We start from the raw sequence: 14,209 nt of genomic DNA, 5'->3' as shown, positions 1-14,209 counted from the left end.
TACAGTTCTAAGCTTATGTTTAAGTAGGTTAAAACCTAAAGAGCTTACAAGAAAAAAACAACACACACACACACAAAGAAACGGCTAACAAAAAAAAAACAACTAAATATATATCGTTGTTTTTTATGGATGGTCGTAAATTATTGAACCTTGTAGAACTACATGTTAGCTAACAAGGAAAAGGTAACACGTCACAAAACTACTGCTAGTACAAAGAAATTAGCCTTATCTACAGATAAGTCGGTCAGTCCCACTATTCGTTGGTAAAAGAGTAGCCTAAGAGTTGGCGGTGAGTGGTGATGACTAGCTGTCCTTCCTCTATTCTTACACTACAAAATTAGGGACGGCTAGCGCAGATAGCTCTCGTTTAGCTTTGCGCAAAATTCAGAAACGACATATCTGTAGATAAGGCTAATATATATCGTTGTTTTTTATGGATGGTCGTAAATTATTGAACCTTGTAGAACTACATGTTAGCTAACAAGGAAAAGGTAACACGTCACAAAACTACTGCTAGTACAAAGAAATTAGCCTTATCTACAGATATGTCGTTTCTGAATTTTGCGCAAAGCTAAACGAGAGCTATCTGCGCTAGCCGTCCCTAATTTTGTAGTGTATTAATAGAGGAAGGACAGCTAGTCATCACCACTCACCGCCAACTCTTAGGCTACTCTTTTACCAACGAATAGTGGGACTGACCGTAACATTATAACGGCCCTACGGCTCAAAGAGCGAGCATATTTGGTGTGACTGTGATTCGAACCCACGACCCTCGGATTACGAGTCGAACGCCTTAACCCTCTTGGGCATGCTGGGCTTCAGATATGTCGTAAAGAATAAGTTATTTTATATCGTGAAAGAGAATCAACAGCTAAACCTCTGAATTTTAAAGAAACCATACATATATATAAAACCCATCAACCAACCCTTATCATAAACTAATTTTTGGATCTTAGTGAAATATACTTTTTTGTTTAGGTTTATAAAGGAACACTAATACATAGCAGAAGCAGAAGATCATGGCTTTTCCAAAGAATGCCAACCTGCGACTAAATAAAGACATATTGCAATCACACTACAACCAACTGGAACTTTCCAGCGACACTTCGGTTACACTCCTCAAAAAGCAAGAACAATCGAAAGGCTAAAACTTAAAACGTGTACTTCCAAGTACATCTAACTTACTCGTGAAGTAACCGAATAACAGTTCGATTAAGAACGATTTTTGTTCAATTCATAATTTTTTCACAGTCTTGACTCTACACAAAATTTGTTTCAACAGCTAGTAACCACTGAATCATAATTTATAGTTTTAACAGAACTAACTTGTTATGAAGGGCGAGAGAGGTTCGAAACGCACGAACAGTGATACTAACCACGCAGTTTTTTTTTCTGAAACAGTCGTTACTGATGCTCCCTGTTATTTTAGTTTGTTATACTAACTAAAACTAACATTTTTACATCTTATGAAATAGTTAATTATTCATATGAGTAATATCTACATGTATCTGAAGGGCATATGTACTTTTGGATGTTATCTGAATTTAGTTTTCAAAACTTTTCAGGTTTTGGTAACGTAAGGATAAATTTCTGTTTTGTTGCAATATCAGTTGTAATATATTGTCCTTTTCAAGGTACTGATGAAGTTACTGTTATTATATATTTATATTTTATACAGTTACTGATAGCTTTGAGGTTGCAGTTTTTGAAGAAATGCAAGTAGAAGGAAATCAGTACCTTTGGAATATCTCATTCATTTATGATAATGTCTCAATGAGTAATCTGAAAGAACGTAAGTAAACTTTGTTCTGATATAAATATTTTTGAAGCTCAACAACCAGTTAGTGGCAAAATTTCAATTTAAGCCTATAGTGTCCAACATGGCTACCAGTCGGCACGTGTGGCGTTTTGGTAGTTTACTTTCCATCACATATTTTTTAAATCTAATTAATTCTATCAAAAAATAATTGAAAAGATTGTGTTTTTTCTACCCCTCTACAACCACAAGTAACAGTTAATGTGTTCTTGTCATGTCGCGAAAATGTTAACATATTCTCCACAATTTTGACGATTATGAAAAAAAAATCTGTTGGACACCGAATGATTTTAGCAGATTTTTTTTTCAACGTTAGAATTATTAGTGTTAGCATGTATTTCACGTTTCATAGTTATTTTACCTTTACACTTCTCTTACGTTTCGAACACTAGGTATCCAGTACATTTCATTGAAACAACGTAACAACTAAACGTACTCCACCATAATGGTTCCAATGTATGTTGTGTCTTAGTGGTGGTGGTATTAGCGTATTTTTAATACTATTATTTGAATAATGTTTATTATAAAAATCAATACAGTGAATTAATTCTCGAGTGGCATATAATGTGTAGTAATTATTCAGGTGTGCTCACCCTTGTTAGGTGTTAACAAGGTTAAAATATCCGACAGTACGAGAACCATTTCATCTTCGAATTTTAGAACTATTTTTGAATTTCTGGGTAGACCCACCAGGGAACAAACTTGATGCATTGTTGTTTATAGCAAATATCAAAATATACTCTTCTGTTTAAATGGTTATTTTAAGCACAAAACTACACAATGGACTACCCAAGTTGTGCACACCACGAATATCGAAACCCAGATTTTAGCGTTATAAGCCTTTAGACTTACCGCTGAGCCGCTGGGGGTCGACATAAGATGGTAAAAAAGCGCTAAAAATCCTAAATGTGAATGTGCTGTAAATATTTATTCAATAACACATTTCATCTTGACTTTTGTAAAATAGTTATAAATTCGAAAACTCTATGCACAAATACAGTTTGATAAGAGAACCCAAAAACAAATTAAGTCTACTTATAACTGAAACATGTTACAGCGTGAAGATTTGTTTTCAAAATTATGTTTGTGCTCATGGTACAAAATGCAAAATACATTGGGTCAATATATATTTTTAGCTCTACAAATTTATTATAAAAACGGTAATATTTTCTATTCCTGACAGGAACTATGAGCTTTGCAAACGCCTAAAAAGAAAATATTAAGCAGAAAACAGAAGTATTACAGCACACTCCTACGAAAAATAAAAAAAAATAAAAAAATAAAATGGTTACGACATCGATTAGAAGACGGTCACACTAGCTCTTAATATAAATTGCTAAAACACACTACAGGAAAAAGGTTTCTGCTTTTTGTAAACGACTTGGATACACAAGAGGAACCAAACACACTCAGATAAATCTCTTTTGTAAAGGTTTCTATAACTGAAAAGTTAAACTCTGCTTGTGTTTTCTCCCTCAGGACTCATTACAGAAGTACACTAACCCATTAGCTCGCGACGATACGGACTTTACGATCTTTATTAGAAGCGTGCAGAAAGGGCACCTACATATATCCATTTCTGGGGAAAGGTCTTTGTCATGATTTATTCACGTCCTCTTCTGTAGTTTTACTTCAAAAGTATAAAAGATTTACGATGTCCGTATAAGCCAGTGGTAAATCACGTTGTTTTATTACACACCTGACCGCTTGTAACGGTTCTTCACATGCCTGCCAGGACGCTATAACGTATCCGTTTTATTACACCATCCTATACATACTAACATTAAAATAAAAGTAGGCCCAGCTCTTAAAATGAACCCTAGCGTAACTGTCTTAACAAACGATAATTGAGCCACTTAGTTGTGTAAGTAGATTTACAGCCACGTTATATACTCGAAAAAAAATCTCTTACACAATATTCAATTAATGAAAAAAGTATACCAGAAAGTCATAAGCTATCTTATGTACAGTTTCGGCAAAAACTATAATAACGTTGCGGTGATGACATTATAATCCACTGCAATTAAAGTTTGTTTTAATAATTGAAAAACATCTGTCTGCAAAGTAGCAAATTCCTCTGTAAAATATACATTCTATATAATTTCTTTTCGGTTTATGACCTTGTTTCGCGTGATGACTTGTGTTCCAATACTACTACATGCAATATTGTACTTTTAAATCTTGGCAGCAAGGCCAAGATTCCTAGTTTTATCTTTTTACTCTATGAAGATACTCGTTCATTAAAACGACACAGATGCAAATGTTCCTAGAATAACTCACGCCTGTTAGCGAATATCTTTCTTCTCGGAAGTCCTTCAATAGGTTTAGTGCTATTAGGATCAAACTTAGTGTTTATATCTCCTCTCACAAGCCAGCAGGAAAGGTGGCACTCGTACTCAGGTACCACGGTCGAGGTGTCTTAATTGGGTTTCTTTTGGGTATGGATCCTTGCACTCCAAGAAAGTTACACAACTAATGGGGATAATGGTGGAGCTGGACCGGTAAACGGGGGCCCTCCATGAATCACGACGGGGTAGGGAGGGGGTGTTTCACCTGAATATTACACGTAAGTAGAACAGCAAGGCTGAGAAGTTTCACTAACTCTATCTAGTAAATGATCGTGATGGTTCATAAAAAAACAAACAGCTGACGTCCTAATGCAGTAGACCTTCACATCCTTAATGTCGTGTCTGTAAGGGCAGGGAATCTCTTTTCTCGAAAGAAAGCTAGTTTTCTCGACAATGTTGTAATCCGCGTTTGCACGTTGCGGGACCAAATACTTTACTTCATGGCAAATAAACTCTTTACTATCCGAGTTAAATATCAACATCATGGTACAAAAGTAAATTTGACTATCTGCACTGAAAAACTAAAGTGAAGTAAGCACCCACCGCCAACTCTTGAACTACTCTAGTCTGATCGTCACTGCAATAGTGCACTCACGACTCAGTGTGATGTGAAGCGTGGATCCTTTAACTCGCACTTCGGCCAAGCTAGCCAATGGCTACGCAAAATCAATTAGAAATAGCAAACTAGTTACCGAAACATTCAGAACCAAAAACTTTATTTACACGCAATAAAAAAAAAAACATACACCATCGGACATTCACGAAGAGGTTTCACATGTCATTAGAAATTAAATTACCACTTCCAATCCTTTTTCTTATACATAAAAAAGAGTTTGAACTTAAAAGTTTTGTAATATGCCACAGAAAAAAGTGTAAAAAAGTACTTGTTTTAAAATATTTGTTGAAATGTATGTAAAATATCTTAAATTGCACACTGAATACATGAACTTTTCATACAACGTAATTTAAAAAAAAACCTTGTACAATTCAAAAACATTGTCTAATTAAAGTGAGAAAGACTTTTTCATTCAAATAATTTTTAATAATCAGTTTTTTTTTTGCTGGATATCACTCAATTAGGTGTGATTATTATGAAAATATGGACAAACGTTAATCTATACAACAGCACAGAGAGAGAGAAAGAAAGGAAAAAAGGAAAGATTTGTTTGCTTGAAATGAAGCACAAAGGTACAAAAAGGGCTATATGTGCTCAGCCCGCCACGGGTATCGAAACCCAGTTTCTAGAGTTGTAAGTCCGCAGACATGCCGCTGTGTCACTAGGAAGGATAAAAAAACAAGGATAATGTTTTCTAAACTCATGAACACGGATAAAGAATGATAACACGATCTTGGCTCTGGTTTGTCGTGAATTTCGCATAAAAATATCAACGCTAGCCGTCTATAATTCAGCAGTGACTTATTAGAGAGAAGGCAGTTAATTATTCTACTAAATAGAGTTTAGAATAACCAACACACACATATGTAAAAATGCATTTTACAGATACTGAAAAAGATGTTTTGTTTAGTTGTGCAAATACACATTTCACGTATGTCGCACAAAGATCCGTTTCGTAGAAAAGCTTACATGGTGACTACCACGAGTAATAATATATTCTTTAGGAACTACTTTTCATAACTACAAATTAAACACTTATACGTTTGGTAATTCATTAATTTAAAATATCGAGTTCTGAACCCTTATTTCAAAGAATCCATGATCTGTCTCTGTTCAAATGCCTTTTTCTTTATTTCGTTCTATGATGGTGATTTTACTATCCTTTACAAGCTGTACGACTAGACTAACTGGTTCTATGGAAAAAAAAAGTTCACTTTCAACCCACAAATCATTAAAAAGAAACCCAACAAGATTGTACTGCAACTTTTCAAGCTTAACGTTATTTAAATGAGATTTTTTTTTGTTCTGGACTATCTCTACGGTTAAATAATGGAACTTAAACAAAAGCTACAATAAAACAATTGAATGTCTGGGCTGTGTCTGTAACGATACATAATTAAGCCCAGTTCACCACAATATTTTGAATGTACCCTATAATGATGTATTCAATTACTACAATGGACGGACGACCTTGAGTTTTTATTTTTATGAATCAGTGAGCATCCATTGTCTTAAGTAAGTACTTATTACGATGTTTCTCAACTTTCATGTCCTCAAATACTGTAACACATGCCTTGACTTCAAGCAGTGTAACGAGTTAGATTAGTTAGGTCATGTAATAAATTATAAAATGTCAAAAGGTGAATTTATGATTACCTTTACCACGTTATTTATTCTTAATAAAGTCAAATATTCAGTTTCTAATGAATCTCTAAGCACCGGGAGGATCTTCAATAATAAATGAATAACGTTTACGATTTATTATAATAATGGAATAAATAGCGCCCCTAGTGTCAGAAAAATCTGCAACAGTTTTCATTTACTTTTGATACACTCAGATGTTAATTAAAGAAAATTGGAAATTATGCGTTAAGCAACTTTGAAAAGCACGTGTTTTTATTAAAGCTAACTTTTTAGCCTCCTGACAAATAAAACTAGAATAAAATCTACTAAATTTACAAGAGTGGATAATGAACGTGTAACGAGAAATTAATGACATTTGTTTATGAATTTCCTAACTTTAGCGCCTTTTCGAGGTTTATTAGCCCATAATATTTTAAGCAGTTATATCCACATAGGTCAACAAGTAGAAAATTTCAAAAATTTGATACAACTAAGGAACAAAGAGTATATATTAATTACTTCTTTCGGCTCACTATAATACAGAAAACGTTAGCTCGTAAGCTATTTTCATGTGCAAAGTTTCACGTAATTAAGATATAAAACCTAGTAGGTGGCGATGAAGCTTTACAGGTTTATTAGCATTTGTAGAGAAAAAGAGATTAATATTCAATAAATTTAATGTTTTTCTTTTGTTTGTGCATCAACCATGGACATAATTTGTAAATAACAACTTATCACCGTCACGTGTTTGTTTTTAAATACTTGGGCAAAACTACAAAAGAAAGGTATGAATTAGCCGTCTCTAAGTTTCAGCTGATAAGCGAGAGGGATTATTTTTTTAATTTCGCGCAAAGCTACACGAGGACTTATCTGCACTAGCCGTCCCTAATTTAGCAGTGCAAGACTACAGGGAAAGCAGCTAGTCATCACCACTTGTCGCCAACTCTTGGGTTTGTTCCGTTTTGAATTGCGCGCAAAGCTACACAAAGGCTATGTGCGCTAGCCGTCCCTAATTTAGCGGTGTAAGACAAGAGGGAAGGCGGCTAGTCGTCATCACCCATCGCCAACTCTTGGGCTATTCTCTTACTAACGAATAGTGGGATTGATTGTAACTTTATAATGCTGGCACTGCTGAAAAGGCAAGCATGTTTGATGTGACGGAGATTCGAACCTGCGACCCTCAGATTACGTGTCTAGCGCCCTAACCGCTTGACCCAAGCTAAAGGAAAGGCAATTTAGCGAAGAGCCAACTCTTGGGCTACACAACTACTACGGCCATCTTCTCCAAACCCTAATTTTTAACCACGGATCGGCTGAATGACTATCATTTATATGACGTAAAGTTATATTTATACGCATCTTTGTTGGTAAGTATAAAGGCACAAAATGGACTATATGTGCTGTACCAACCAAACCACTGATATTAAAGCCCGATCTTTAACGTTTTAAGACTTCAGACTTAACGCCGAGACGCTAGAAGACTTACAGTAAGACTCCAAGTGAACAGCTGCTAAGCTTGATATAGGAAACGAAATGTGCCTGGATGCCCAAAATGTACAATTAGTCTGCGAACATCGCGACTTCGTTTTGACGAAGTATGAATCCTCCTCACAAAGGAAAGTAGTTAGGAGGAGTGGCGACGTGACACTCTTTTAGAAGGGTACAAAACAGAATAAGATTTTATAGAAACTGAAATTACATTCGAAATTAAGTGTGCATATTATCTCACATCAATACCCGAAAATTAACGTTTTCTCGTGAAATATCAAGAACCCTGAAAAAAAAATTACTTTAAATATTTGACTTCTGATAATATAGGACACCTGGAATCTTTCTTTTGAGCTTAGTCACAAAATAATCTATTGAAAACACATACAAAACAAAAAAAAATCCTATGTTGTTTTGTTTCCGACTGTATCCGAAAAAAAAGTGTCTTTAATTCAACGATAACCACATATTAGAACAAACCGTACAAGGTATATAGTAAAAGCTTATTAGATACCGTATGTCAGTATCAGGATAGACTAATAGAAACAGTTTTGTATAACACTTCAAACAGGCTTCAATAACGAATCTTAAACTTTACAGCACTTTTGAACTTCTGAAATGAAAATAAGTCTCACCTCTTAAAGTTTTCATATGAGCCACTGCCATACGAAGAATCGTTAACTTGTCGGGTTTTCGCGCAAGAGCGCTGCACGTGGGCACCATGTCCGAGAGCTCTGTGATGTAGGCGGTCATCTTGTTCCTCCTACGTCTCTCTATCTCACTGTGGTTTTCTCTGCAAATGATCCAAGCAAAATAATTTGTTTTTCATTCAAAAGTTTTCAATAATAATAATTATATATATATATACATATATATACACTGTGTACTGTTAAAACAAATTTGTTTTCAATTTCACGCAAAATTACTTGAGAGCTATCTGACAGACTAGAGAAAAGGCAGTTGGTTAACACCACCCACTGCCAAATCTTAAGCTACTCTTTACCACTAAATAGTGGGATTGACCGTGACATTATAAAGACCTCACAAAATAAAAGAGTAGCATATTTAAATGAAATTACATAAACAAATATAACTTGATGTAGACTTTAACAGGCCCACCAATGTCTTACTTCAAATTACTTACATTAAGACGAATCTTACTTTCATGCATATTTAAATAACTACAAAGGCATAAAGTACTTCTTTAAAGACCAGTTTCTTCTATCCCTAAAATTATCTTGCGGTGTTTCTATTTATAACAAAGGTTGGAAATCAGTAAACGGAGCCAAATAGATTGGACGTGATTGAGAGATATTCGATTTTATTTAAAGTAACAGGAAACTTGCCACTTTAGGCATGTTCTTATCTTACCTACCTACTGTTGTTTATCATTACATAAAGCTACGCAATGGCCGATTTACGCTATACACATAGCAGGTATTGAACACCGAATTTTAACGTTAAAAAACTTAAATTCGCTTCCTAACCATCGTGGACGCCTGTAATACTATTATAATCTTAACACAAGCCAACATACACGCACTTACATGAGAAAATTCTTGATTGTTATGCTGTCACAGGTTTCTCAAATCGCGTGATTTAAACCTACGAACTTAACATGCTGTACAACAGGGTATAACTACTGCTGAAATAACTAACAGTTATAGCAGTATTAATACCATTTGTTTGTTTACTGGTTATTTAGCACAAAGCTACACAACGAGTTATCTGTGATGTCCTTATAGTGACTATCGAATCCCAGTTTTTAGAAGTGAGTTATTTGTGTATTTAAACACGTGGCAACAATTCCTGAAAAGTTCTACCTAGAAGATAAATCACTCATCAAACAATTATTACGATACAAAACAACGGCGCCCGACAAAAAAATTTAGAAAACCACTTTCAAGACGAGATAGAATTAATTATTTTTAAATAAACCAACATGAAATCCACAAGATATTAGCATACTGAGAATAATTTTACCATGTACAGGAGCTGAACCTAAATATGCAGAAACTCCAACAGATCATACCAACATTTACTACACGTATAAAGCAAATGTTAACGTCTGATTAGAATAAGCTAAATTCGAATGATAAGGGTTACGGCTGCAACAGTAAACAAATGTTTTCTGCTTATTGTATTTTGTATATCTTTTGACTTTCGCGCAACGCTACTCGAGGGCTATCTACGCTAGCCGTCCCTAATTTAGCAGTGTAAGACTAGAGGTAAGGCAGCTAGTCATCACCACCCACTGTCAACTCTTGGGCTATACCTTTAACAACGAATAGTGGGATTGACCGTCACATTATAACGCCCCACGGCTAAAATGGCGAGAATGTTTGGTGCGACGGGGATTCGAACCCGCGACCCTCAGATTACGAGTCGAATGTCTTAACCACCTGGCCATGTCGGGCCCTGCTTGTTGTAATTTAATATTTAATAATGTAAATGTTAAAAAATTATGTAATTATCTACAGTTAGTGTCACTAAAATGTTCTTAGCTAGTAAAATTGATTGCTCAATCAATACTTTTTGAGAGTATATATTTAATAACAAAATATACATAACGCCGTAAAATACATACCCAAAACATTACGAAACGTAGCTACATCTGGAGCTAAACATTACAGACACCCCGATTTCACTGCCTCATTCTAAGATTTTACACTTACAACGAAAACACCCGTTTTATATCAATTTTCTTTACAGTTTTTATTTTCAATATCTAGTTCTGGTACTGAAGTCTTCACCTAAAAAAACACACACATACGTTTTTTTACTGTATTTTGACCACCTGGTGCTAAAACTATTTCCAATCCTGAAGGTCGCTTAAGTTTACATAACTGACTTTGTGCAAGTACTACTATGTCAATTCACAACACAAACAATGAATCTTAAAATTATCATTACGATCCGAACCAGAGGAAGGTCGAAAGTTACTCGACGCATCATATAATTATAAAAAAATATTTTCTTAAAAAAAAGTAAAGTACAATGAGTGCAATACTAATTAATTAACCAAAAGGAATGGAAAAATTAACGCCCAAAGAATTAAGAGAAATGACGCAAAACGGGTTAATTGCGCAGGGCGTTCCTAATTAAAACAAATGGGCTAATATTTATGTCTTATGACAAATACAGTTACAATCGTGATTCGCCAGTGTGTAAATGGCTTTCACAACAAACTACAAGAGTTGTAGTAACAACTAGCTTATTATGATTGTTTTTTTTTAAATAGGGGGCGCGAGGTTACTCCACTGGGCCAGCAATTCACGTCCAAAATTTCATACGAATATTTTTAAAATAAAGAAACATATTTCGTAAAATTAAATTTACCTAAATTAAAACAAATCTGAAATACATCTTTTCAAATATAGTAGTTTGTTGTTTCAAAACAAGAACATCAATAGGTTTAAAGGTTCGTGAAAATACTTTGAATTACAAGAGGTCTTCAGATTACTAAAGTCTGAAAACTGTTGGCTAATATAAAAAAACAGTGTTTGAGCCACTATTGCATTTGTTGTACCCAAGCTAGCCCGAAGAGCTTTAGATTGACCGAAACGCATCTTCAGAAGCGGATATGGTGAATACAGAGAAGTTGGAATACTATTATTACATACTATTCTAATTCTCGAAAATCTCTATAGGACTAAATAAAGAACATAATGCTTAAACATATAACAGGCCTAATACCAACGCCTGAGAACAAGCATAATTATAATCATGCTTTGTCAACTTGTAAAACGCGTTTAGACCATACGTACTGTTGCTGTGGTGAAAAGTTTTTATTACTACGCGACTTTACCATTTTAAACAGGTGATTTGAAAATATATAATATTCAAAACTTCCGGAAAATTTATTGTAGAAAACGTGCTGACGTGAAATAAATACTACCTTTGGAAATTAACTAATAATCTTAATAACGACTGTGAGATAAACAGTAACTGATACCATCACTGAGCATACATGTACATATTTTATACTAGTTGGAGTACCATTCCCTTGTACAGAAATTATGTTAAATCATAATTCACGAAAGATTATTCTAAGGCATAGAAAGTTGCTTTCCTTATATTTAATTGTAAAAAACACAAAAAAATCGCCCATAAAAACAGCAAAACATAACATGTAAAACTGAATGTTTGAATGTATCTCTCCATAACCCAACAAACTTGCGTGTCAAATTTGGTAAAGATGCATTAGCGGAAGGTAAAACAGTGGCAAAAAAACGCCCATAAAGGCCGCAAAAGTGAAAATTTGAATGTATCTCCCCGCAGACCCAACAAGACACGTAAACTTTGTTGAAGACCCATCAACAGGTGTCGAAGCAGTGATAAAAAACGTAAAAAGGTCCGTACAAATAGCAAAACTAAAAAATTGTATCTATCTCCCCATGGACCTCCATACCAAATATTGTGGAGATCAATCTACAAGAAGTAGGTAACGGTAAAAACGCAAAAATGCGCATATAAACAGTAATACTTAAAAATTTGTATGTACCGTGTATTTTGTGGCCAAAGAAACCAGTCTGCATTAGACATTGTGTACTATGTGTACGTGTTTTCTTATAGCAAAGCCACATCGAGCTATCTGCGGAGTCCACCGAGGGAAATCGAACCCCTGATTTTAACGTTGTAAATCCGTAGGGACCATCGTGTACCATGAAGAAGAGTGATTGTTTAGTGATTTTTCACCTTTTGCAGCTTGAATTGTGATTATTCAAATTTGTACATATTTTCAGTGGATGTGTGCTACTGGACTCTTATTTCAGACACCAAATTTCAAAGCAATCCGTCAGAAAATACCCGAGGTATAAAATCTCAAATTTTGATCGAGTTTCCTTTTTTTCTTCTTCTTCGTACCAAAAGTACGGAAACTTTATTTGATACAAAAACATACTTTTATAGATTTTTTTTTTTTTTTCAAATTTGGTACGCTGATAGATCTTTATAACCTATAATCAGGAGTCTCATTTGGTGTAGACATAAGCCAAATGCACAAAGTTTTTTGCGCACGTCTACGAAAACGTCACGTGAGTTATCGGTTTAACACTTTTACTGCAGGTTCATATGAGAGTATAAGTGGACCTTTTTTTAGTTTTTTGTTATTCGTGTTAAAGTTGACGTAGTGCAGCAAAATTATAAGGTGAAACGACATGCATATACACAAGTATTGGTTAGGCCTAGCAAACCTGATAAGCATTTTGTAGCTCAAGTTTAAAAAAATTCACCACCTTTTACGAAATTATCCGAATTAAAGATCGTTTAGCGTAACGTGATATTAGCTTCAGTAATTAGTCTAAATAATGACACTAAATATGGCTGTACCAACTACATGAAGATGATGACAAAAAACTGTTAATCTGAATTCCATGGCGTTCCCACAAAGGTAACTATTACCACTGTTTTAGAGAGAAAACTACCACCAACCAGATATTTCAAAGATTTTTTTTTAAATTCTGTTCCGAATAACAGGGTTGCGATCCTAAAGCTAATGTTATTTTACTGCCTAGTGTCACTTTCTTACTCGGTGTGATTTGTTGGTGGGTATTAACAAAAAGTCGTGATATCTAATAAAAAAAAAACAGGTATGAAAAAAAGAGGCGCGGCCAGAAAAGAATACAGCGACTAAAAGGAATGAAATCAAATTTGGTGACCAAACTGGTTGCTACACTTATGACATTGATAAGAATTGAACAGCGAATATTTATTCATTAGTTAGCCAGGCCCCATTTTTTTGTTCAACTTTGGGAATGATGGTGGGTAAAATAAAATACGCGGCCTATAAAGAATATCCGTTTCGCTGTCGAATACATACATTCTGAACGTTTCATTTCAGTATAGTACTGTTAAAATAAACATTGAAAGATCATGGTCCCCCTTTCTGTAACTACGAATAGATAGATAGATACATGTATAAATCTAATTTTTCATGTATTTCATTCTTCGCTCCTATAAATGGTTTAATCAACATAGCCGAGTTATTCGCTATTATTAGAAACACAAGTTTAAACAACAAGCTTAAATGACTGGAAGTGTGAAAGGTCAAGAGAGTGGATTTTTACAGTCTTCCAAAGTTCCTCAGGTATGTAATTTAATACTAAAAATTGTAATCTGCATAAGTAATGTTTGTCAATATACTGCTTTTACCAATCTGTTTCTCCAAACGGAACAAGAGTAATTCATAATAGTCGCGGCATTTGAATTTTTTAATGCAGGACTGGAGTAAATTAATCTTAGACGTTTTTTTCCTCTCTTTTTTCATTAGCTATACTTTTGTGCACCAGCAACATCAAGTGTGGAGTTGCGTGATTT

The 14,209-nt window shown here is 34.6% G+C and overlaps 1 protein-coding gene across 6 annotated transcripts in view; it reads right to left on the bottom strand.

Annotated features, from left to right (window-relative positions):
* LOC143236929 (aryl hydrocarbon receptor nuclear translocator homolog) overlaps window positions 1–14,209 on the bottom strand; it is a 145,614-nt gene that overhangs the window by 35,570 nt on the left and 95,835 nt on the right. For all 6 annotated transcript variants that reach the window (XM_076475618.1, XM_076475620.1, XM_076475622.1 and 3 more), the window contains one exon: window positions 8,527–8,684. In XM_076475618.1, coding sequence (XP_076331733.1) covers window positions 8,527–8,684 — 158 coding nt within the window. The remainder of the gene's footprint in view (window positions 1–8,526; window positions 8,685–14,209) is intronic.

This window comes from Tachypleus tridentatus, chromosome 13 (genome assembly GCF_004210375.1).
Source record: "Tachypleus tridentatus isolate NWPU-2018 chromosome 13, ASM421037v1, whole genome shotgun sequence".
NCBI classification, from domain to species: domain Eukaryota; kingdom Metazoa; phylum Arthropoda; class Merostomata; order Xiphosura; family Limulidae; genus Tachypleus; species Tachypleus tridentatus.
Note: the sequence above shows the minus strand (reverse complement) of the source record. Positions and strands in the feature narration are given on the sequence as shown.